Source organism: Grus americana, chromosome 5 (genome assembly GCF_028858705.1).
Source record: "Grus americana isolate bGruAme1 chromosome 5, bGruAme1.mat, whole genome shotgun sequence".
Lineage (NCBI taxonomy): Eukaryota > Metazoa > Chordata > Aves > Gruiformes > Gruidae > Grus > Grus americana.
This window is the reverse complement of record NC_072856.1, coordinates 6,561,586-6,588,756: the sequence shown is the minus strand read 5'-3', so window position 1 is coordinate 6,588,756 and position 27,171 is coordinate 6,561,586. Positions and strand designations below refer to the sequence as shown.

General features: G+C 37.0%; 1 protein-coding gene across 5 annotated transcripts in view; it reads right to left on the bottom strand.

The window, feature by feature from the left end:
- Window positions 1-1,665: 1,665 nt before the first annotated feature.
- Window positions 1,666-27,171, bottom strand: part of ANO3 (anoctamin 3) — a 204,519-nt gene continuing 179,013 nt past the window's right edge. For 4 of the 5 annotated variants that reach the window (XM_054827922.1, XM_054827920.1, XM_054827924.1 and 1 more), the window contains 13 exons: window positions 22,143-22,225; window positions 21,066-21,206; window positions 20,542-20,706; window positions 19,218-19,254; window positions 17,018-17,129; window positions 15,709-15,766; window positions 14,615-14,712; window positions 12,641-12,786; window positions 12,381-12,533; window positions 11,546-11,693; window positions 9,607-9,687; window positions 8,629-8,734; window positions 1,666-7,858 (listed from right to left, as the gene is read on the bottom strand). In XM_054827922.1, coding sequence (XP_054683897.1) covers window positions 7,676-7,858; window positions 8,629-8,734; window positions 9,607-9,687; window positions 11,546-11,693; window positions 12,381-12,533; window positions 12,641-12,786; window positions 14,615-14,712; window positions 15,709-15,766; window positions 17,018-17,129; window positions 19,218-19,254; window positions 20,542-20,706; window positions 21,066-21,206; window positions 22,143-22,225 — 1,511 coding nt within the window. In that variant the 3' untranslated portion in view covers window positions 1,666-7,675. The remainder of the gene's footprint in view (window positions 7,859-8,628; window positions 8,735-9,606; window positions 9,688-11,545; window positions 11,694-12,380; window positions 12,534-12,640; window positions 12,787-14,614; window positions 14,713-15,708; window positions 15,767-17,017; window positions 17,130-19,217; window positions 19,255-20,541; window positions 20,707-21,065; window positions 21,207-22,142; window positions 22,226-27,171) is intronic. The other variant, XR_008577413.1, reaches the window with a different exon arrangement.

Genomic DNA, 27,171 nt, shown 5'->3' with positions numbered 1-27,171 from the left:
CCTCTGGGAACGGTTCCAGGATATTCAATTAGAGAACAGAAATAGCAGTCTGTAAATGACAATGCCTTGCTTGGGCAGGACAGTTTGTCAACAAACTGAGAGTTGAGTTAAGTCAATATGTGTGTTAATCCCTTTTACACCACTTTTATAATCTCATGAAAGCTTACAGCTGAGTCTGGCTGGCAGCCTGCTGTCTCACGTGGCAAGCTTTCTGGTCATGCTTCCATACTTGATACTGACATCGAGGCAGAGATGGAAACTCAGTCAATAACACTACTGTATCATTTATATCTCATGGCCACGCACATTATCACTTAGACACTATCATGTTTATCAACTTAAGGTTCTAAAATAATTCCGTAGTGAAAGCGGTTTAAAACACCAGTGCGAAGCTACACAGTTAGATGTTGGATTAAAAACCCCCTCTCCAGTGGCAGTTGCAGGATATCCGATTCAGAGACATGTAACTGTGAAAACAACCAAGTCTGCTCTGAATATTTCTCGAGATGCTTACTCATTGCAGTGTTCTTACGCTTTGCATGCTGGAAGACGCACAGCTTGCATTTTTCAGTATTTTCCGTGTTTTTTCACAAGTTTAGCAATCCTTTACATTGGATTCGCTACAGACTTAGTATCTTTCCAAGTCCTTCGCCACAAAGGAGAATCTTGATTAGTCCTTTTAATGTCAAAAAAAGTCAGTTAGGTTAGTTATACTTGCATTGTCTCAAAATGTCTTTGAAGAAATAGCCGGAAGAATTTCTCTTTAACTTCATATTTCTGGACTAGTTTTGTTTCAACTAAAGCTGCTCATGGAGCCCAAGTGTCTTCTGTATTTGTAAGGGAGCCAGGCATTCCACAAGGTTTTACTAAGTCCAACACGTGGACTTACGTATGACGGCTAAAATCGTTAATCAGTAGTTCACTATTCAGTCTTCTACCAAGATATAAAGGTGTGGCCTAGCAAAACTGGAATTCCAAAAAAATTACCACTCTGATTAAATATTCAGGTCAGCGTTGTTGACAGTTATCTTCTTCTTATCTTCTTGCTTGCTTTATACCCCGAGCCATCGATCCTTCCAGAGAAGAGCTAGCCTGTGCACTTGTGTTGAAAAAATAAGCTTAAGAAACTAGGAACTTGTAAATTCTAAAACAAGAGCTTAAATTTAAGAAATCGTTAGTTACTAGCGAAAGCATAGACCATAAACTACTGAAAATTTGAAAAGTGAGTCTATATGTGCCTTGAGACCACAGTAAGTGAATATTTAATTGTTAAAATTTAAACAAGTGTCCAAGCCAAGTTTAACCCTTAAATTACCTCTAGGGTTTGAAGGCACATCAGCACTCACTTTTCAAGTGTACGTTTATTTTTTTATAATTAACTTTCAATATTTGCAATAATGAAACTCAAAGCCTCTTTTCAAAGATATCCCAGTTTATTACTGAAAAAATGCAATATTCAAATGTGTATGATACAGTAAGTAGTTGCATTTGTACATGTAAACCTTGATAAAGTAAACAGCATCTCAAAGACAAATTTATGCCAAAAGTGTCTTACAATAGTTAATCAGATCAACAACTTTTTCCTCAGTGAATTCTTTTAGTTCTGGGGTACACACCGGCTTGTAAAGGTAATCTTAAAACACAAAAGAAACCAAAAGCTGAGACGCCAGAGGAACTTCTAGCTTGTAGTGCATAAAAGTCAATTTCTCTGAAATGCTCTGTGGTACTGTAATCTTATTTTAAATATTACTTACAAAGTGTGGATTTATGAATAGAAAAAATAGCTGAAATTTTATCCTTATTCCTTACTTAGAAACCAAGTTGTATTTAAATATTACATAAATTTCAAATATATACACACTTTAAGAAATCTCTTACGATCATGATATTGCAAGTTAGCCAGGACTATCAGAGTAAAAAAATGACTGAACTGTGTTATTCAGTTAGATTTCACATGAGATTATTTCAAAGAACTGAAATTTCAGTGATACTAATCTAGGTAAAAATTGGAGCCAACAGTTTGGAAGATTTTTCAATACAAAACTCCGAGTCATCTAAATAGAACAGAAAATAAAAAGATGATCTGAATTTTCAGTATTAACAGAAAAATTGTCGTGTTCTCAGTGTTTAGAATCTCATTAGCTTTAGACTGCATTGGGTTTAATCCTAATTTCTCACCCAGTAGCTTCCTAACAATTAGTTTACAGCAATAAGAATGCAAACTACAGAGAACATATAACATTATCGAGGTTATGGCAAAAAGTTAGAACAAGCCAACAGAACTAACACAAGGTAATTTCCAGTGCAGTGAGGAGGGAATACACCATTAACATTTCAAGACTAAATCACAGTCCTGGATTAAAAAAGTTCCTGCAGAACATGGAATTGCAAAGTAAATTCTCTACTGTTCCTTCTTGTACTGTTAGAACTTTGTGCTGTTGTGGTTACATTGTGCTATCATGGCTACGCCAAAGTCATACCAATACAAATTTCTGGCAAATGTGGTTGCAATTTCAATACTAGACAAAAAATTGTCAACATGAGTTTATTATATAAATTTAAAAATGCTAGGATGGTGTAAGGTATTTAGGATGCCTCCGTGTGTGTAGGGAGGGACATAAGGAGTGCAAAATGTAGTGCTTGGAAAAGTGGCTGGAGGGACAGATCCAGAAACGGATGGCCTAACGGCACATGTAGGTGCACCCTGTGCTTCCTCGCAACGCTCCGTCCAACACATCCAAACTCGTAAAAAGCACCAGACAAACTACTATTTGTGCACTTTTTGCTTTGGCTTCTCAGTTAGGGATACCCAAAAAGAGCCTGCAAAAAATTCTGCAGTTCCAGAATTGCCCTGGAAATTGGACTGTCGGCGAGAAGGCATCATTTAATAAAACACCGAGGGTGAGTAAAGAATGAGCCAGAGGAGAAAAGGAAAAGGATCAGGAGAGCTGTCACCATGCTCCAGCTTCACACCCTTGTTTTGCAGAACCGATCGAGGTTCTGGAGCAAAATCCGCTGAAGAGGAGCCCTTTGCTTCCTCTGCTCATCCCCAGCCTCAAAGGGCTGGCTTGTACCCCAGTAGAACATGGGCTTTGTGAGCATGAAGTTGAGTATGAAAAGACTTAAGGATCTTTTAAAGCTGCTAAACTTTCCACCGCAGGAGTTTAGGTTTGCAAGTCACTTAACACTTTCAAAAAGTGTCACTGCACGCATTTCAGTCAGACAAAGTATGCATTGGAACTAACAAAATAACAAGTCTGTCTAAATGTGTAATTCTTATTGGATTCTAGTGTCAGCCTTAACACCAAATAAACATTATTATGAAAGGCTGGCTGTTATTTGTTTCAACCTTTACCCCCAAATAAGCAACATCAGTAGTTTATGAGGATTACGAAAAATATAATGCTTCTGGAAGTACTACCACATTGTAAGTGATTGTTGATACTGCTATTTTTATCTCTGTCCCTTTTCTCCTATGTAACACTTAATAGAAAATGTGATTGATTTTCCATCAAATTTATTGCCTTGATATTTAGCTGTTTGTATAAAATGATTTTATTGATATGGCCATTGCCCAGTGTACGTAAAAAAATCTAGTTTATAATAGTTTTAATGAAAATTTGTGACACTCGTAAGTTCACTATGCAAGAACCGTTTACTTTTCATTTTACAGGCAAGGATCATATTCAGTTAATCAACTCCCGCTGGGAGTCTGCAGTGGAAGAAGCCGCGGCAAGGAAACAGCAGATGTGCACTACTTACATTAGACTGATCATCTGAATGGCACATTAAGAATAAAATATCACCAAAGTTCTTGCCTTTCCCCATATTAACACTCACCCTAAAGCTGTGTTTCCCAAAACACTTTTCCTTCTGCAGAATTTTTCATGAAGGAAACCTCAGGAGATCTATGAATTTATGCATTAAAGTATGGACCTATTAAGCTATTTTCACTAGGCCCTCCAGATATTTTTCTTCTGAGCTTTCAACAGGACACAATTGAGCCCAACTCTGATCCTCAGAACACAATTTAAGACCAACTGCTGTCGGAAAAGGGCATAGCAACAGCTAATGAGTGTTTTGTAGTAATGGAGATATGTACTTCTAAAGAAACATCTAAACCCCCCCACACTTATTGTCCATCATCACTATGGAAATTTTAGCCTTGTCATCATCAATATTAACTTCAATGTTCATCTACGTTTCCTCTATAAATCCTTTAACAAAAAGGGGTAGGAAAGAAAAAACAAAATTTAGCCACCGTGTGGTTTGCCTTGTTTCCAAATATTGGTACTCTGTATCAGGATGCTCAATCACTGTGCTGTCTTTCTGGTAAGGGAAGGGAATTCCAGCCTAACAGAGAGCCTGTGCTCAATCTTCAGGCAACCCTGTTAGCTCTCAGTTGTGAATGCTGAGCTCTTAATGCACCCCTCTACATGGAGACAGACTTTGAGCTCTAAGAAGGAACCTCTCGTTAGGATCGCTAATGAAGCAGAACTCTTTTTTTCCTTTTTTATTCACCAGAATTCAGATCTCACACATTAGGCACAAATTTAGAATGAAAATTCATTAGAAATGAGATGTGTATAATGTATGTGCACTTTTTGCTGTTTCTGAAATGGAAATTTCTTTTATCTGAATCAAGACACGGAATTTGGTTAGGAATAATTAAGACATTTTGGACTAATCCTTTGTATTTAAAAATATCTAGTTGCTCATGCAGTCTCTCTAAGGGCGCATGCATAGAGCAAAGTTGTCAGAGATTAGATCAGCAATGATCTAAAGCATTTTTGCACAAATTGAAGTTCTAAAGCTTTGTCAGATTTCACAAACGCAGCTTGCATGCACAGTCTATTCATACTGGTCATTTGTTTGGAAAGACAATATTTAGAATATGAAAAGATCATTCACCATTCATAAAATACATTATTCCTGAGGACAGTGTGTGCCTTATACTTCAGTAAAATAACGTGCAGTCAAATGCAAACAGCATACTAAACGAAGTCTAGCAAAAAGTTTTCTCAGCTTAAGCAAATGGGTAGATAATGGAAAAACCTTTAGACATTGTTCATGTCCTCCAAAAATAAAGGAACACACACAGTGTTTCTCCAAAATTTCTTGTGCTTTTCCAGTGCGTAAAATGCACAATGTCAGATCTACATACATGCCCTTGATATACTCCTATACACCAGTGTTGAAAATCTTTAATAATATATATATTTAAATCTCAAATACAAAAAGGTTTTCTTTCATATGTGTTTCTGAAGTCCAATTGGAATTTGCCTAAGTATGTATTGACATGTGCTAATATCCACAGCAGAAACAGGAAAGCATAAAACAATCAATCAATATTTCTGATTTTTGCCTAATTTTATCCTGTATCTTTATACCTTGGGCCAGCCAAGGCATTTTGTTTTTAGAGAAAACATTAAAGAGAGAGCTCATCTGTGACCTTCTGAAGAACTGAAGTACTATCACTATGTGGCACAGAAACAGAAGCTGTGACACACAGATAATGCTGTTAAACAGTGCTTGATAATCCACAGAAGGAGAGACAATAAATTAAATCAAACGTTGTGATTCTAGAAGCACTGAGGAGAGTGCATTAATTTTTTCTGATAAGGACTCCTGAGGAACTGAACGCACAACCCAGAATATGAAGGAACAAAACAGCCTTTCCAAAATATGGGAGGCTGAGTTCCACCAGCCCTTTATCACAGAACTAACAGGTAACGTATCTGATTAGACCATACCTTCCAATTTCTTTCCTTCTTTGTGTGATACTGTAGATACTCCTATAGTTGCCTTGTCTGGTCACAGAGAGCTGTAATTAACCAAGAAATCTCATGAATATGGTGAAATGACTACAGAATTAAGGTCTGATGCTAGGCCCCCTGGATACATTAGATCCTACTCATCCGCTTTCATGGGCTCTTGACTCTTAATTTCATATGGCACAGTAAACTAAAATGATTGTGCTAATACATGCAAGGGAATACTGGAATCACGCTTTTTGGTTCAATAGGGTACTGTAAGTAGTAAAAATTCCGGTCTTTTCATATTTGTCAGCAGTGATTTTGCTGCAGCTTTATCCCTAAAAATAATGTTAAAATTTGCAGCCTTTAGAATTACTGTGCTTTGTTGACTCTTCGGTTTTTAAATTCTTCTCATCCAATACAGAGGAGCATTATTTAAAATTGTACAAGAGAAACAGAATGATTGTAACTGTTTCTCCACTCCCTTCTCTGCAACTGTACCCTGCACAATTGTTTAAATTAAGTGCTTATCTTTTCCCACATTAAGAAATGTTAGTAATAGACAATTTCATCACCAAAACGTGACTATAACCCTAAGCAACACTGACATATGCTGTATGCACATAAGAACTGAAATTTGATGCTTTACTTGAACATCTACCTTTTATAGTGCTTTTATCCAAAAAGCCCCCCAAAACTGTAAGAAGGCATACAAATAATAATAAAAAAATCTAAAAGTAACCACTGTATGTGTGCATTTATATACAATCTGTATACATATCTGCCTGTATCTAATTCCCATGCTTTGACTTATTTAGGCCAATAAAAGAAGTGCACATTACTGGAACATTTACTATTACAATAAGAAGAGCATTGTTATAAAGTGCTCTGCTTCTCCTTCCCTGAACAAGCAAGTCACAATGTTATACTGTATGTCTGATATATATCTGCATAAGCTTGCATACTATAAAGAGTTAATTGTATATTCAGGACAAAGTCATTCGCACTGTGTAAGAATATTTCAAGTTAGCATTTTGTGAAGTCATGGAATCATTGCCCAGACAGGTCAAAAGGAACTGTAACACAGACATCTGCATGCTACATCAGAGCATGAAAATGACAGTTCTTTCATCCTGGAAGCGTGCGGAGGTGGCCTTTCTGCACACGAAAGCGGAAAGACAACTCAACAGCCATGTCATTTTCAAATACAGCTGCAATGTGGGCAATGCGATACGTTCTCTTAGTGCTGCTGTTTTCTCTTTGAATTTAGAATTTTTGGTTTTCAACTAGAAGGATAAATTAATGACACTGATGTGCAAATCTTAAACTGCATAGTATATATTAAGCAGCCATAGACCCCTTTTTTAGGGTAGGACCACATCCACAATCTCAACAAGAGACTAGGAAAAACCTGACAAAACAGTAAGCCTGAAAGATCATTTACATCAAGTTATGGCCACAAAGGCAACAATTGCTCTTTTCTTCAGAGGCATTACAGATGGAGCCGAGCAATCAGAAGCTGTAGAAGTAGTGGATATCATGTAAGTTGGTTTTACTCATGCCCTTACTGTATAAGTTCACAGGTAATTTTTTATTTTCATTGCGCTGTTAGTATCTTCATGAACAGCATGAAAATTCATTGCCTTTTTTAAACCAGAATGTCCAAATTTTTAATCTGTCTGCACATTCCTGAGTGCCAATTCTCCTTGGTGCTCACCACAGACCAGTACCAGGTAAGGCTCTTCGTTTTCTTCATCAGAAGCATCTATCTTCCAGTTCCCACCAAAGCCTGCAACTGTACTGCCCAGCAAGAACATATATACACCACAAATCTCACATACTCATGCCAGACTCTGACTTCATTTTGTAACTGCACTCTTCAGTTTCCAAACAGTGTTTTTGTTGCAGCATGGTAGTGACTAAGGCCATTCATGGTGATACTGTTTCCCGTTCTTTTTCCTTTCTCTCTGCAAATGCTCCAGTTCAGCCTCATACATCATTTCCTGGACTAAGTATTTCTCTCTCCTCATTCTGTCACACAAGTCTTTGGGCATGTCTGGAATCAGGTAGGCAATGAAAGACTTTATTCCAAAAACAAGGTGCTGAAAGGAAGAACAAACATAAGTGCTTCAAAGATGCATAAACATTCATTTCTAGGACCACATTTTAAAGCCTGAAGGTCTGTGGCAAAACTGGAATTGAGATTCTACTCATGACTGAAAAGCAACTCCTTTGTTTTTTAATCTACACACACACACACATATATAGAGGAGTAAATGACCAGTCCATCAGAAACCAGAAAATGCTGAAGTCTTCTGAAAAGTAAAACTAAGTGTATAGCTAGTGACCTAAGTTAAGATGTGACTGCAGGATAGGCTAGTTTGACTAACGGTAGCAAACACCACCTACAAGCAATCTTTGTTAAGAGCTTCTAATCGAAGTGAGTAACCAGACTCCCGGACAGCATGTAATACATTCTTCAAGGTCTGTACACACCTCTCTACTTTTATATTAGGCTACTATCATGTATCATTTTCCTGACACACATTTTACCTTGTTATAACTGTGCTTAATGTACACATAAGTTGCATTTCTTCTTTTTCAATAAGACGTGAAAGATCTGGTTGTGAACCAACATGATTTATAAGACAACTGTTAAGGAAATATGATTTTGCGGGAACTCTAAAATCTGTGCATGCTCCACCAATTCAATTTGAAGCAACTGATTGACGACAGTTTGGGAAGGGCGATGATTTTATTTTTTCCCCTCACTCTTGACTGTAATGAACAAGCAGTTGATGATACTGACAATATATTTAGGGGACTCGGACTTTAAAGAGGTAGAAAGGAATTGTTCCTTTCCACGACTAACCTCGAATACTATGATGAAGGCCAGCCGCGCTGCCAGGACATGCCAGAACTGCAAAGTGAATTCATACGGAGTTGAACTCCATGGTGGGGCTCTGTAATCTCTATACCTGTAAAGCAAAGAAAAACCCAGTAAGTTAGCCTGTGCTGAGAAACCTGAACACAGCGAAGAGCTCACTAGCTTATCCCAGATCTGAGTAAAAGGAAAGAAACTGAAGTGAAAGAATACTTCAAGAGGAATTAAACAAGAAAGGAGATGAATAGTCCACAGTACAGGCAATTAAATACGGCTGCTTATAAGATAGGACTCTTTGCTTCCAAAAAATCCAGAGCAAACAATTTCTTTTGTTGTTACAAAGCTGACACCTTGGAGTGTTAAGTTCAAGTGTGTTGACTCTAAATTGGTTCTTGTCTTTGCTTATAAGCATTTGAGATTCTCCAGACAAAGTTTGCACAAATGTAACACAATTCTGTAACTTTTTAGTCCATTCAAGCTAACTCACTGTAGAACTAAATCTGAAACCAGGAGGAGTGCACTCATGCAATGTCATATTTCATTTTTGTGCTGAATCTCTTGTATTCATCTTGCACAACTGTTTGGGATCTCGACCTGTGTTAGAGCCACAACAAAAATGTTAATTGTGTATTTTAATTAATAGACCTCAGAATGCTTAACAAAACTGAAATGAGAATTTTTACCCTTCTTAGCAGCTGGGGAAACTTCAAAATGAAATAATTCAGAGAGGCATGAAACACATGGCTTGCAAGAGTCTTGGAGAAACTTGGTTTCCAGTGTGTTAGTATTGCGTCCTACCACGCAGTGCTTGCACCTGAGACTCCCATGTTGAACAAACTTGAACTCCAATGCTTTTACAGGCAAAAAATAAACTATTCTAGCAGTAATTTAAGCACTGACTTTCAATTTAATGTCTGTATTAAAGTCTATGCCTGTATTACAAGAAGGGAGAGCACTGAAACATACCGGCAGTATCCCGAGTATCCCATCCCAAGTTCACTCAAATCGAATACTGATAAACTGCTGTTGACATACCCTTTTAAGCATCTGAAAGGAAAAGACATAGGGTCAGGACTTTCTTCATAAAGTGGTTACATAGCATAGATCCTGTACGTAAACATATTCTGCTATCACACATTGTGAGCATACTATTTTACTTGCTTATCAGGACAAAAGCCATTCTAAAATTTTAAGCAGAGGAGCAAAGCTTTATTGGAAAGAAACAAGTAACATGTTTCAGGGATAACATTGTTTAAAAATCTATTTTCTGTACTTTTCATGTGTTTGCTTCTCATCTACCAGCAGATATAAACCAAAAATTGTTATATATAGTGTTCTTCCCTGTCTCCTAAAATTACTGAACGTGGAAAGATGGCTTGAGAGGCAGAGAGGAGAATGAGAGGAGAATGTTTTAAAATCATTGCAGAATCTGCCACCAGTCTTGCAGCATATACCAAAAAAATGACAGTTTTTACGAGTTGAATCAAAGAAGGATTTTCACCATCAGTAAAATGAACGGTGCATATATACCAAACAGCCATCTTAAAGGTAACAATTTGTTTGTATTAGTGACAGAAATCACATAAATACATTGAATTATGATTGTAGGAGTGAAAATTTTGTCTGTTCTTGGAAAACCACGGTCACATAAGACATCCCATCTTCTTGGAAATCTGTCCTGTAAATTAACAGAGGGCCTTCTGAAAAGCAAAGAACATTTAAGAAGAGATGCATCAGGAGTCCTACTATACCTACTGAACCTTCAGGTTTGCTGTGACACCTCAAATCACTACTGACAAAGGAAGAAATAGAATTACATAGTTCTCTATTAAATGGGTAGTGCACATTAAGCACTAACGTTTTTCTGCTATTGTCTCTTTTCATCCCACCCTGTGTCATTCTTTTTGCCCTTGAATTCTCTCTTCCTGTGACACCACGGGAAGAGTCAATCTCTACTGTGAATCTTTAGAGGGGGAGCAACGAGGGAAGGAAGGGCAGACCCCTGCAGTTTGGGCTGAGCACAGTCTGTGAATGCAGCGTTACTAGCTTGCTGGACAAGTCTCGATGATTTCACTCTTATCCTTCCTCCTGTGCAATAAAGAACGTAAGTTTTGCTTGTGAGATGCGCTATAGTATTAGAAAGTGATGCTTCCTTTTCACAAGACAACCCTGATTCCCTATTAAAAAAAAAAAATCAAATAAAAAACCCCTCCAAAGCCACCTGCAGGGCACTGGTCTCCAAATGAAAAAGAGGATCCCCATGAGTACTGTGATCTGTTTAGATCATTTAAAACATCATGATCAACAGTGGGAAAGGCAGACAGAGCATGGCGGACCCACAGTTCAGAGACACCGGTAAATGTCTGGAGAAAAGCGCAGAAAACCCTCCTGGTGGCGCAAAGACGGGCAAGATACCTTGCTTGAAGCTAAGATACACTATATAGGGAGCTGGGCTAAATAGTGCCAAAGCCAATTTTGCTGGAGCTTGGCTGCAAGTGTTTCTGAAGAGAAACAGGCAGAGAAGGTTGAGGGTGAACAAGGCTTAGGATAAAAAAAAGAGTTCGGAAGCATATATATGTGTGTGGGAGCATGGTGGGAGAAGACAGTCCAGAACTACTGCAGAAAAGAAGAAAAGCTTATCTAGAGAAAGCCTGGAAACTGCTACAATGTATACTGAACTTTGTTGTTTGCATTCAGGTGGGAAGACGTGATTTTCCACTTCTATAACTATGGAGTTAGTTTGCAAACTCTCTGAGTTACTTGCACTTAACATCTGTGAAGGTTTGCGCAGATGTAAAAGGTAAAACGTGACTGATGCGTGTTAAGTATGTTAACACAGAAAAACAGTAACAAAAGTGTGCTTCCACTGAAATATACACATATACATAAAGAATATCTTAATTACTTTTCTTGTCTGTATCCTTGATCTGTACAGGGACCGTATTTGTATGCATAGACAAAACGTGGAATGTAATCGGAAGTAATGGCAATAACAAAGGCATTGGTGATGACAGCCAGAACACCGATTCCTTCCAGAATCCCATACCAGATACCTAGAAACAAGAGAATTGACAACAAAGTCATTAGTTTTAAACAGTCATATTAAATTATATAAAATCATATGAGTGACATTAAAGTCATTATTAGCCATACAGTTTTCCTTTCTTATTGAGAAAGAATTATTCCGTCAGAAAAGCTAGTCAAGATTAAGCCATGTTCCCACACTCCTGCCACCACTGGCTCCACCCGATTGAAACCTTACAGTAGGGCACACCCTGCTGAGAAGAAAGAGCTAAGCAACAAAGGCATAACCATAATCTTTGGTTATAAAGGCAAAATGCAAGATTTTGGAAAGAGATTTCTTATTTTTATTTAACTCAGTTTTAAAGCAAAAGTGAATTTAGTCCTTATATTTAAATTTTAAATTCAGTTGATTTTGGATAGCATTTTAGACTTGGACTTCCACAAATCAGAAGCCTAAACCACAATATATTTAGCCTGTTTTCAAAATTCCAACTATTATGATCCCTTACTGGAGATGGAAAGCAAATGTGAGGAGTCCTCTTAGCTAAGCAACTGAGTATGCTCCCGCTGCTTAACAGAAGAGTTGTCGTTGAGATCTGTAGGTTACATTATCAATTTCACTCTTGGTGCATGAAATATTTCAGGGGTTAAGCTACATTAAAGAAAGAAACACAAAGAGGTGGTACCTGACAGCGACAGTCATTAGGTTCTCTCACCTATATCTGTTGCTCTTGCAGGCATAGGTCTTCGCCACTGAGTGACAAACTTGTACGCATCTAATCTTATTTCTATGATGTTGTTAAGCAGTGCCAGGAGAGGTGCCAGTGGGAAGGCAGCAACGAAGATGGTGGTAAAGCCAAACTGTAAAACTAGACAGGCGTTTCAATGCTTAGAAACTGGAAATGCAAAAGATCATTTAACGTGCAACCTAGTTCCAGTTTCTTAAGAAAACTGACATGTCCCTAAATTTGCTCACCCATTTCTAAGTATTCATCCATTAAACCATGGAGATTCATAGGCTGCAGATTCCAATCTTTTTCCCACTGAGGTAGAGAAATTTTATGCTCCATTAATTGCCCTCCTCTCTTCATTTTGCGTCGTGACCACCAATTCTGTAATAAACTTTATTAGATAAACAGAGCATTATTGAATGTACTTGCTCGGTAATTTACAATGCTTGCTAGTATTGTTAAGAAGTAAGTAGGCCTACTTTGAATAGCACCTGAATGTTTCCTTAGGTTTTTTCTGGAAATATTTACAATATCATATAAGATACAATTCAAAGAACTTCCAAAGTTCTCAATTCTGCATTACGATTTTAATTCCATCTTTAATGTGGGATGTTAAGCACTGTACAAATAAGCTTTTTGGAATATGGAATTTGCTTGCATAGAATTTTTTGGTAGGATTTACCTGCATGCCTAAATAAAAAAAAAGAACAGGAAAAAAATCACGCATAGTGAGAGCATTAAAAAAGTAAATAGTGCTTTATTTTTAATCATATAAAAGACAATCCAAATAAGTGGAGCTCAGTAAGAACTCTATGATACTAGAATATATTGAATAGTAGAATATGTCTATGATTCTTTGAACAAGCCTACAGCTCTAGATGCTCTATAGAATATTTTGCTCTTGAGGCAGGAAAAAGTGTCTAGAGGTGTTGCTGAAGCTGCAAATATTTAAGGCTATTTTTCATAAAGGTGTGCAGAGGTCCTTTCACAAAGTAATTATAAATATTAAGTAGGTAATAGCCTCACAAATTAAAGTGTTATACGAATGAAAAATATTATCCAGTACTGACACAGGTGGCTATTTAAGGCTATTATTTGTTTCTAGATGTAACAGAAAAGAGATTGAAGATATAATAAGATATTATAAGAAATAATTTTCTTACATATTTTTTTTTATTAACAGGCTGCTATTTTTTCTCAAGCTAATTAGGTGTTTAGCTCTCGATGTTACTGAAAGGCCTCAGTTGCAAACAATGGTTTTGGCAAAACAAAACACTGCTTTCCATAAAGGGCTGTAAGCGTGTTCCAAAACAAATTCTAGACAGATTTTAGATGCTGCTAGGCCACGACAGGAAGCCTGATACTTCAAGTAGGTTTCTTCTTGTCAGAAATCCACGTCTCACATCAATACAGGGCACTGCCCCTCACTTGCAGAATGATTGCGCATTGTGAGCATAACCCCTTCTGACATATTTTCAAGGTTGAGACTTCGATTAAATTAATATTTGGTGAACAACCCTTTACTGAAAAAATATTCTTCCAGTTTCAAGAGCACTGCAAGACTCTTAGCCCATTACTCTCTTCACTAGCTGAACAGCTCTGTTTGTATTAGGGAAAAGAAAATCACAATAAACAATTTAGATGGCTAACATACCCCGAGAAGCTTTATCTTAGAGCAGCAGTTAACGCTTCCCTTGGGAATAAAGTTACACTATGTGAGATGCACAAAGTGGAAACATTCTCCAAACATGTATTGTACTTGAAATAGTTATTTTGGCACAAGCGGACTATTTATACCCTTTGCTTCTCCCAGCACATAGGGGAAGAACATAGATCCAGTTAGGTATTTAACAACTGTATTTTTAGGCCTCAGAGCTAGTACTGAACACAAGCCTTGTGTAAGCACTAGTAGCCAGTCCTCCTCATCCTTCAGGGAAGGTAGAAAATCAGCACTGATGATTAGGTTTTGAGTGATAACATACAACATGTAAACTTGAACCTGCTGAAGTATCCCATTTTATGTGCTTATGAGCATACTCTTCCAGAGATCAGAATTTCAGGTGTTCATTGTCTTCATGAATTAATGATGATGATAATGAATTTCAATTAATGATGAACTTCTGCCCTCCACTCAAATGAAAAAAATATTTTTCTCTGTCACTGAATCACATTAATACATGATCAATGTTTGTAAAACAAATTTTAACATTTGAACTTACGGATATCCTAGTTCCATGAAGTTGTTCCACATTTGTTTTAAAACCATAATAACTCCCATTTGCAAACACAGATCTATCAAGCAACCACTAGGATGACACTGAAATGAAATGCAAAAAGATCAGTAGCTAAAATTAGAGAATTCCTTTCATTTTTATTTCTTCGCAGGGTGAACGGAAAATACTCATATACGTTTGGTGAAAAACACTAACCTCTGGCTACAGAAATATTAAAAGAAATATTAATAACAGAAGTATTAACACAGACTTTAGTTGAAACACCTTTCAACACATTATTTCTTGGAGAACTCGATCATATTTCCTAAGCTAAGTGTACGTGTGCTAGATAAATTATAAATGATACAGTCCATTTCACTTAGACCAATACCTATGCATTCATTTCAAAAGAATGGAGCAATATTTCATTTGTAATATCCTAAATCTGAACAGAGACTTAGTAGCTGAATCTCTGCTCCCAGTATCTTAACTATACAAATTGCCATATTGAAATGTTTAGTAATTACAAAAACTTTTTTTTAGACCACGCAATACAAAGTTATGGTATTTTACTCTGTGGCTCCCAAGGTTCAACAGAAGAAACCCTACTCAGAGATAACTTCAGCATGCTAGTGATATCAAGGGAGGTGAAATTTTAACTAATTTTCAAGCTAAATGTTGAAAATATTATTTTTCTTCCTTTAAATCAGTATTTTCACACTGGCAGAAGTTTAAGCAGCTGATAAAAAAACCTGATGGCATTATATTTATGTCCTCCGTCCAAAAATTCTACAGACCCAGGAGATACCGATCATGTAGGACTCTGTAGTGCCTGTGAGGGAAGGGACTATCGCTGTTTGCTTTTCCCAATGAGAGAGGCAGAAAGAACTGTGTGTCTCAGGCAGAGTCACTCAGCACAGTGGAGAACGCAGAAGGAAAGCACATCTCCTGTTTCCTACCCTTGGCTATAAATAAGAGTTTACTCTCCACTGCATTCAGATGGAATAATAAATCTTTCAAACTGGACATAATTCATGTCCTTCTGCCATTTCCTCTTTACTCATGAAAATTTCACAGGAACACAAAATAGGATTGCTTACCTCTTCCAGTCTCCATCTGTTAAAAAGCTTGTTATACTTTCCCGGGCGGCCTGCAAATCTGGAAAATAAGATTTCTGTTTCTCAGTGGACAGTCCCAGAACACCCTGTATCAGTAGTTATTTCACAACATCCACTGAGCAAACTCATGAAATATAAACAGATTAAATCACACAGGCTTAAATCTGGTATCTGTAGGATATGGTAGTTTCAGAATGCAAACAAGGCCCATCATTTTGCAAGCAATCCTAAGCTTTTATTATGTCCAGAACGAAAATCCTAGCTTCAGAGGTTTTAGATGTTAGATATTCAGACTCTCTAATCTACCTCTAAGAAGATAAGCCATTGCAATACGTAGGAATTTACTGCAGCACAGGGGTCTGCTTGCGTGCACTGGATTGCACCCTCAGACATGGATACAGAAGCAGAAAATCACTTCCAAACCCATCACAAGTAAATGCTTTTTACAGATCTAACAGATTCTTGTCTAACAAACTGAACCAAAATTCTTAATGGCCTCAGTGAAAGTTATCTATGAGAGAGAAAAAAACCCCATGCCTGGTCCTACTAGACACAGGAGATAGCAAGATACAAAGTAGTTTAGAAACTGTATGGAAAATGCATCACTGGATGTAACAAGCAGATATTACTAGCAGTCTTTACTAGAGAGGTTTTTTTCTTTTAAACAATCTTCAACTGAAATGATACTATAAAACTTTGTAGGAGGTACTGTGAAATATTCTGTAGGTTCTGCACGAACGATAAGTCTGATCATACTGACACTGAAGCGAAGAAGAAGCAAGATTAGACCTGTCCAGTACCTCATGCTCTGAGCTAAAGATACACACAAAAACCGGAGCCAAAATTTCTGACTCCTACTCTTGTATAAAACCTGCCAAACAATATTTACTATTTACAGAAATGCAGCCTGGGAAATGTAACCAAAGGGGAATAAACAAGAAAAAATGAATAAAGTCTATCAGTGCAGGGCTAACTACAGACCTGCATTTAGGAAGTGGCTGTATTTTCAGAGGTTCTGAATTCTCACTTAGTAAGAAAGTCACGCACATAGACCCACTCTAAAAAGTAGACTCTTTACTGCCTAGTTTCATGAATAAAGATTTCAAGGGTCCAACCCTCACATACAGTTAAAAACATTAATTTTGCCTTATTAATTATCCTCAGAAACTGACTTGCACCCAAACCTGGCAGTTCAAACTGTCACCGTGTTTTCTTTAAACCTACAAAATTAGCAAGGTTTATGAGTTCTGTGCAAGTTTGCCCCTAAGAGCGGTTAGCAAAGATAACTTACCTGCCCAGAAAAAAGGCAATGTAAAAGATGGAGCTGTTCAAGTTGACAAACTGGAAGAGGAACATTTTCAAGGCAAAGCTGTTTTCCCATTCAGATTCTGTTCTAGGGTGCTCTGCGGAAAGACACAATATACGTTATATAAACAAAAATGAAATCGAGTTATGCCTAACTTTGCTCACAGATGAATCAACACTAACAAAACAAGCGATGGTTTCAAGTCACGGTGCCCCATCAGGTTGCAATCAATTTTTTTTTCTCAGAGCGTTCAGTCTGCAGGCCACAAAACCTTTGCCCCAGCTCAGACTATGTTGGTTTTATCTGGAAACGGGAGATACAAGCCCCTCGGTACAGAATAGGTCACAACTCTGTGGGAAGACACCTGTTCCATTTCCATGAAAAAAGTTCTGAATTCAGTGTGAATCTTTAAGGCTACAAGTATCTTGAATAAAAATTTAAAAAAAAAAAAAACAACCCAACCCAAACAAAAAACCACAACACGAAACACAACAAAAAACCCCAAAGAAAAAGCAAAAGCACTTGGCATCAGCAGAGCAATAGACAGGGGCTGCCAAGGAAAGCAGAGGGAAAAGAGACAACCAACAGCCAGTTGGTTTGTCACCCAAGCATCTCGCCTTCTAAATACTTCTCTAAGACCACTACTTCATCCTCGAGACTTCCCTATCATAATACTTGTGAAGTGTTAAACAGTTTATAATGCAATAAGGAAAGGATGGAGGTCCTTCTTTCTTTTTTTGGTGGTGGGGTGTTTTTGGTTTTTTTTTTTTTTTTTTTTTTTGAAAGAAATGTAGAAATGTGTAGTAAGGCTACAAGTATTCTGTGTGGGTCTGCACTGCCTTGGATGTTTTTCCTTATGGTCTGTAGAACAGGATTTATGTCTGAGTTAGAATTTGGTGATAATGATTAAAATTAATTTTGTTTTTTTTAGAAAAGTTTCAAATTTCTTTGATGGAGTATCAGACTTGGAATATAGTACATCAATAAAAGTTTTAAAGCACATGTGAGTTGGAAGTCTAAACTGCCTGGATTTTTCAGTTAAAATGTGTATTACTTTGGTCTAATGATGACTAAATTAGGATACAAATGTACAGGATAGTAGCTTTACATATGGACACGTTGCTCAGAAGTTAGGATTGTCCTCTTTGATGTAAAACACTTTAGAAAGTGGAGTGAGCTGCCTAGCTCAAACACCTGATGCTCCATCATGCTTAATTCAAGATGACTTAATTTAAAACTTTTTTTTTTTTTCATATATCTTGGGAAAAATCAGCTTGTATACTTAAATAAAATCATTATTTTCTTTCCCATTCCCTGGTCTGTAACAATATATCTAAAAGTTAAGTAGGAATACAAATCAGTGTGATCTGAAACAATATTTTAAAATATTTGAATAATTTGAATAAGTTGACTATATATTCTGAATCTTTCTAACCTGTTTAACTGCCTGTTATCTGAAACACTATAAAGTTTTGAGCATCTTGCTTAAAGCATGCTCTTCAATACTTTAACCAGAAGAGGGAGATGTTAAATTTAAGCAGCGATATTGCTTTTAAACTATGAGAAGATCAACTGCATATTTTGATACGGGCTACAAGAGAGCATGTAAGAAGAAACGCTAAAAGATAATATACGCACATAGTGTATCTTAAATGCTGTCTTTGCTTTCGTGTAAAGAAAGCTTTACCTCTATGACTGAAACATGACTAGAGGCTTCACTATAAATTTTTAATGTGACAGAATTAGAGCTACTTTAAAATTTATGGCAAGATTTTTCTCTTGGACAATGTAATTTTAACTTAACCTATTTCTCCATATGAATGTTCAAATCAGAAAACTGTACAAAAGATAACCAAACATTTGGGAAGAATGGAAAAAATCCGTTTTAGTATTCTAAGGAAAAGTATGTTTTGACTTTTGTTCCATGATAACATGACTTTTTTTTCAATTTATACTATAAAACATTGAAAAAAAAGGTAGAAGTATAAGAATAAATTCCTTTCTTTTCTATTATTTCCTTAGTGAAATAATCATACCATTTCTTTCTCTGATACTTCTCACTCGCTTAGGGAAATGCCAGCATCATACTATGCATAGATGACGTTTTCAAAATCCTATTTTATGGAAATATAAAGGTATATGCCACAGCTAGCAAGAACCATACCACTAGTAAAGACCTACATACCTAGGTCTGTCAGGAGATAGGCAACCTTTTCATATACCTAAAACAGAAACAAGAGATGGTGTAAGTGTAGCACATCCTGCCTGCTGTGATGTCACATCCAGAATGAAAAAAAAAAGCATCAAAAGCACAGGTGTTCTGTTGTCCTACAGCATCAAGGTAGCTGGCCAGAGAAGGGATGTGGATTTATAATTTCCTATAAAGACTTCACTGAACTACTACTGTCCTGTTGTCTTTATCCATGTAAATATACATATGTATATACATTAAATATACAGTAAAGATACATCAAGAGCCAACGGATCAAGAGAAGTGTTCAGATATCAACTGTTCTCTTAATGAGCTGTTAGATGCTTATCCTCTAACTTCAGGAACAAACCTATGTGATCTAAAAGCAGGCAAAAGCCTTTACACAATACCATTTTCCTTTGCACGCAGGTGCATACTGGTGGGGTTTTCCAACTGAAAACTTCCTTATCTGTCTATGTATTGATTATCTCTGGTCTTTATTTTAAACAACACTTAGCCCAAGGTAGTTACCAACTCTGAAAAATACTTCCTTGAGTATTTACTATTAATAGCAAGTTATTTTCAGTAGCTTTGCTGTGCTTGTTCACTTGAATGTACTTTTTATGACTTAGAATTATCATATATAATAACAGAAATAAATACAAGATGGTTTGTTTTGAAGAATGCTTTCTTATTGCAACGAGCGTACAATCTCCTTAACAGAATTAAAAGCAATTGTTTGCTGTGCCATTATTGCTTTTTACCTGTTTGTGCCTGCATGGGAATAGAAAAATGATAAATTATATTGCAGTTGAAGGAATAGAGTTCATGTCAATGTACATTGCGCTACCACAGCAAATGATTAAACCCGTGCTGTTACATGACAGGAAAAGCTTAAACCAAAATCATGTATCCCAGTGATTCTAAGATTGTGCAACACTGATATCACAGCTGCATTTTAAATAAGGGACGATTTCAAAGTTATCAATTAAAAAAAAACCCAGAAAATTCTCAACCAAGAAAATAATGAAATTTTATTTAGAGATGCATTGTAAAAGGTAATGCAAAAAAAAGCAAATGTAGAAAGCAGTAGTCTCTACCAGTGTGACTTGGTGATATAAGCAAAGATGTGTAGTGACAAATTAGAGCAGGCAGTAGAGAAAAATATTGACAAACATAGTGTTAGAAGAGAAAAAAACCCCTGAAATACTAGCTTCAGGCACTGCTATGTGAATAAGCAAGAACATGTATATATCTGATATACAGTAAAAATTACTCTTTTAAATTATTCCCTCCTTTAAAAGAACAGAAGACTTACAACATTGAGTGACATGATGATCATAAAATTGATACAGACTCCAGTGCCAGATGTTGCAAACTGCCAGTACTTCTTGATGAAATACCACTTGAAAGAAGCAAACTGTTCCATAGCTACCAGACGGTACACCACAACGGCAAACACTGCAGTGAGGACCAGTGAAATCTATAGGTGTTTATGAATAGAGATATTAGAACACAATAAACCGTATCTGAAATAATTTCCACCGAATTAATAAATTAACAAGTGTTTTAAAGATTGCTGTTTGTTTTGGTGACTAGACTGAGAGAACGAAAATACCAGATTGCTGAATTAAAACATTTCTTTACTGTTCTTTTACAATACAACTGTATTACATCTTTTAAAAGAAAGAGACCCACAAACAAGCAGTAAGACTGAGACAATCAGTTTTGCCTGTATTATGTAAATCCACTAATCTTAATGAATGCACTCATGACTTGTATTACTATTTACATCAGATTAAGATTAATGGCTACAATAATTCCAATATCATTAGGTATTACCATGAAGAATATTCCTGAGACAGACACCATCAGTCGACTGAGTTTATCAGGGAAAGGTTGAAAAGGTTCAGGTTTTCCTGTGATGGGATTTACTCTTTCCACTTGGGAATATTTAGCTTCAAACTGGGGGCGCAGCTCTTCCTGGAATGACAGGGCAGTTTCCATTTGTTTTACTACTTATTTCATTGAAGTATTAAAAAAAAAAAAAAAAATCACACATACATGTGCTATAAAGTAGATTTATATTGATACAAATTCTTTTTTTATAATACCCCAACTCAAATACCCAAATAATTTGCTCTCTTGAAAATCCTTGGAACCACTGCCAGAGACCAGCAAAGCACAGAAATCATAAGAACCTTCCCTGCTATGTAATGGTATTAAAAAGGATCATGGGTCATAACACTGACTTAAAATACTAGTTTCTCTGCAGAAATTGATAAGAAAACTATAAATTAATGCCAGTTATGATGGTGCTTTTTGAAACCATTTATTAAAAGCCACCAGCTTGCATCTACGCATCTATGGAAAGTTATAAAACAAATAACAATAAAAGTCTCTATTCAGTTAGACGGCATTTGAATCACCAGTACAGTTCAATTACAGCTATACTCACTAGGGATTTATGAAGTAATAAAATCATTTGATTATTGCTGATGTTAAAGGATAAATTATGTGTCTCAGAAAGATATAAAAATCTAGTTTCTGTCCCTTTGCTCGTCCTGGTTTTAGGCAGGATAAGGAATTTCCAGTACAAGAAACTATAGAATTGAAAGGCATCTGTGCTGACACCACTAGTAGCTCCTGTCCGCTGTAGGGGCAGTATTTCCCCTCATTTTTTCAAAGGATACTTTTAATAAACGTACAACTATATTTGGAATTTTAGTACTAGTTGCAGAAAGCAAAGTATCCATGTATAGTCTCAAATATACTTGTTTATTCTGCAACTACTGTTATAAATAAAAATACCACCTGGATGACAAATTCAGATTACTGGCATACAATGCCAATAATTGATATTTACACTTAAATCATGCTGACAGCAAGATTTACAGGTTTACCTCTGTTTAGTCTTACCTCTTCATCTTCCCAGTCTATGAGGTCCCAGTCATAGGTTAATACAGCTCTCCGTCTTTTCCAAAACTCTAGAAAGACTGTAGCTGTGGAAATCATCAACTGCATTTTAATTATGGAAAAGAAAGGAAAAAGGCCATGCAGATCTCAAGAAAATCAGCAATATCTAACACGATAACTGTCATTAGTCACTTTCTGGTTGTTTTCCCCATAGAATCTGAAAACTATAAGCAACTTCAGGATAATCACTGTTAAAATTGGAACGCTATTTTACAATGTTTATCTAAGAATCATTTTTTTTTTGTTGTCTGCTGTATCTGTACAGAGATAGGTACCTGTCGATATGAGATGCTGCCATGTCTTTTAGATCATCATTTTATTCAAAACTTACATGGTTTAAAATCTTTCCTTGAAGAAACAATTATTCCTAATCTACATGCGAGATCATAATCAGATCTTTCATGTACTTAGTGTTTTTGGTAGGCCCTATAAAAATAATTACAACCAATAAATAAATCCAAGTTTCCCAAACACTGTAGTTCGCCACTGAGGGCAAGACACCTTGTTTTGGTGGGATTCCTGACAAAACGTGGGATTGTCCAATTGTTCCCTGGAAAACAGTGATTTCAAATAGGGAGCGAGAAAATTTGCTTCCTTCTGGCAAGTCAACTGCTCAGAAGCAGTATTTCTAACTCAAACTGAATAGGATGGTCTTACATTCCTACCTTTTTCTATACTATGTTTAACATCTTATTGGGTTTATATATAGCTATCATAATTATGTGTATATATATAAAATTTATCCATATACTATATTAAAGCACACTGACTAGAAGTTAGCAGAAGTTCACCATACCACTACCCATAAATAACAGATGGCTGAATGAAATCAACTTGTCCCTGAATATTATTTCTAAGTACTATGCTCTTTTATTCTTCTAAGTGTGGTTCTTTTCTTCACCACAGATTTCATTTAAATTTCGGATGCTCCTAACCAGAACAACACACAGCTCTCCTATTTAAGCAGCAGTGGGGTTTGCACTTGACTAACCTGAGGGTGAAACAACCTTTTCTCATGGTCATTAGAAGCGCTATCACAATCAGTGCAGTGTGGGACTCAGAAACGTTACAGAAGACACCACCTTGCAAGAGAAATCCCTTTCCGACATGCACTTTGCGAGGACTCAGGAGCAACGTAAGCCCCTGCTATGCACAAAACAACAATGGTTTTCTTATGTGACAAAATAGGTAGGAGAAATACAACATATTCTGCAAAACACAGTACTGGCTGTTCCTCTGCATGTCAGGCTGCTCTAGGAAGCACACCCAAGATATGCACTAGCCCTGTGCCAAAGGTAGTACGCCTGCAATTGCACAAATGAAATAATTCACTTAGTCACACTCAAAGGTAATAGAAATTAAGCAAGTGGCCCAGTTATCAGGAATAGAATAATGAATTTTAAATCCCACTGTCTTAAAACACCTGAGCCAGAGAAACTGAAACCAAGCCATTGAATTAGTGGCTTTTTTTTTTTCTTCAGTGCAATTACTTAAGAAAAGAATGAGGAAGGGTGGACTACTGAAGTGCATGCAACTCTTCTGGACTGGGAAGTATTTTAGCTTGTGTAAATATCTGTTGAAGTTTTGGAAATACAATGAGGTATTTGTAGTCTAGAAGTAATACTAGACTATGGATAAATGGTGTCCTCAGTTGAATACACGCTAATCTTATCCTGCTATTTATTTCATTCTGTCTGTCCCCTAAGATTTGGGATGACTTGCTTATTCTTTAAATCAAGATCTGACTCTAAGTTAGCATTTTCAGGCTCTGGTATAGCATGAATAATAGGCTCTAGTTTAATAAAAATAATAATAATAGATGTTTTTATGTTACTTATGTACATGAAGCATTTGATAATGCAATGATCAAGAAAATCATCCATCTAGATGAAGCAGGGGAGGCCAAATCACTAACTATACCTGCCAACTAAAGTACCTTTTCCAGACTCACCTGAGCTCTTAAAAAACAAAAAAAAGCTCTCTTTCACATAGTAGAATGGAATTCATGGCAATTTTGCTGTGCTACAAGGCTACTGAGAAAATAATGTCAAAAGCTAGAAGCATATATATATATATATAAAAGCACGTTGGAAAAAAAAAAAATCACAAAACTTCCCTTGTGGTATAAACTTCTAGTTTAAATGACAGCAAAAAACCATCAGAATTTTGAAATTCAAGTATTTGTCCAGTTCTACAGGAAGCCTGAATCCTTCCTGGCTTGCCTTTACTCTATCACCCTGCAAACGCCACCCATCTCCGATGGCTCTCCATGCAGTGGAGCCTCTCCAGTCCTAGTTGCTAGGCATTTCTTACTGACTCATCTCATACCCTGATCTCCTAGCTCTGAAAACACTAAGCCTTGACTTATATCAATTACTTCTGTAAAAAACCAAGACATACAATAGATGAGTAATCCAATCATTTGTACATCAAGATGAGAACATTCATGTTCTTACGTTGCTTTGACCTGTCTGAGTTTCTTTCTGCCTAATTCTACGACTCAAGAGTTGTGGATAATTTACAGTTGAGAGAATCACACACAAGCCTCTGGTGTCCTACAGAAAACATTATCTGGTGCCTCCCCTGCTTTTCCCCAGGCACGTTGCTTCCCATTTTATAGCTCCAATTGCTGTTCTGAATTTTAAAGCCCATAGCATATGGTGTACTTCCTTTTTTTGTCCAGCATTTTGGTACAGACCTACTTGTTTAGGGACTTGTTATTCAGTGCTCTGCAATACAGTCTGCAGTTCTGCCTGTTGCACAATTCCAAAAAGTTTCTTTCAATTCTTAGTTAAGCTACCTCATGTTTACTGCCCTTACGCTGTCAGTATTCGCACTGACGAAGAACTAAAACCTCTAGGCATGTGCTTTACACAGTTCTTAATCTTTCAGAAGACAGGGAGGCTGACGTTTGATGGTTCAGACAGACAGGAAAGATTGGTTCTGTGTTGATACAATCAAGTAAAACAAAAGTTCGACATTGTCAAGAGAAGAAATGATGAATGGCTGCTGTTAAAAGCTATGGAAGGGAAGAGAGCAGAAAAAGAAACCCAAACAAAACCAAGAACCCAGAGAACCCGAAACTATTATGTGAGCACATCTCTTCCGAATGTTTTATAAGAGTCACTGTGTCAAAATGAATGGTGTGTTTACTCCCTAAAAAAATATTGCAAAGAGGATTTTTGGCTAGGAGCTAGGGGACCGTTTCCTCCACCTCTCTGCAGAGTTTGCCCATGGCCAGCCTGGCCCTTTCTGAATATTCTGCTCAATTACTTCTTCAGTTTCATTCAGTCAGGCTCCCTTAAAGCAACACTATGCAATAAAACAGCCCTACAGGTTTGGTACCACCCCTACTACTGAGACACACTCTTCAGAATCCAAACTGCCACTTCATAAATACAGCCTATAGCTGAATGACGGCTTCATCTCATCTCCCTCTCCCGGAGTACTCTGAACCACCTTGCCTCCATATGGCCACAGCTCCGAATCTGCTCACGCTCGGGCTCACAGCTGGAGGTTTTGCCTTCCAGGAACAGCGGGCCAGCACTCGGTGCCAGCATCCCGGCACCACACTGCAGGTGCATGACACTTAGCTAAGAACTGAGCCACAAACAAAGCATCTTCCATTAGGCATAAGTCACTCAGGCAAACAGTTCTTCCTTTTCCTAACGGATGAATTAAACGGCTAGCAATTAAAAGAGAGCAAGCGAGTGCACCTTCCCGTGCCCGATGCTGAGGCCCAGGGCAGCGCTAGAGGGGTATGACTTTCATACCACTGTCATAGATACACTTTGACAGAATTGCAGCCTATATATTTAAGGTCTTGCTATTTTCAAATATTATACATCTATTCAAATAGCCTTTCGTTTTAAAAAACTATCAGAAAAGCTTCTCGGCACCATAATGCGTACATGCTGGTGTGAAGTATACGGTTGACCCTAGTGTATCACTTGTCACTTGGTTAATGCTGCATGAGATCCAAATTTGGATCTCATGGTCAATCTGTTAGCTGCAGGTCCACCCAGACCCAGCAAGAAATATCAGTTGGAAGCCTGTTGATACACACTGCAGAGAATGCCAGATTCCAAAGAAAACCAAACCCACAGTATCAGACTCTGTCTTCCCTCTTCTCACAGACCGCCCCACCTCACGCCACACAAATTAATTTACTTCCCAAAAAGCAGTACTAGAAAGGCTAGAACTTGATCCATTTCACAGAACAGCTTCCACTTGTCCACTGCAGTATTTTCAAGAAAACACCACTAGCTGCTTTCATAAAAACACCTCCAGTACAGGCCATATCCTCAACGCTTATCTCAAGGGTAAGTTATGAAATAGTATTTGCACTTGATTCCTTAAAAATTTGAAGTGGAAACAGATAACAACATCATAGCATTCCACTCAAACAGTCACAAAATACCGAAACATTTATGAGTCGCTCTTCACCACATACCAGGCTAGAATAAATATACATAAAGAATTAAAGAATAATAAAAAAACTAAATCACAGGTTGACTAGATGAGCATATTAAATTATATATGATATGCCTGACTTCCTCATCCTTACTTTAATCCAGATTGTTTATATAAAACCTAAAGTGAGGAGTAAGAGTTGTAACATTCAGATCCCTAGCTGGTTATGTATTCCAAAGTAAAAATTAATGACATTTGATAAATTCAGAAAATTTGGATTTAGATTATCTTAAATTATTACAACTGTGAACATATTTGGAGATAGGATCAGAGCTATTTCTAGCAGCATGTTTTTCATAACAGAACTCATTTTGCTGCTTTATTTTGTAAAAGACACGCCTTTTCCAGTTTTCATCTCACAAAGTGTACCGTAGGAAACTCTGCGATAATAAGCAGCTATCTTTTGTTAAATTAATAGTTGCATAGTACACGGAACAATAGTTTCTACAGTTTACAGAAAACAGTCACCCTTCTGAAATACCAGTTCAAAGACTTCCAA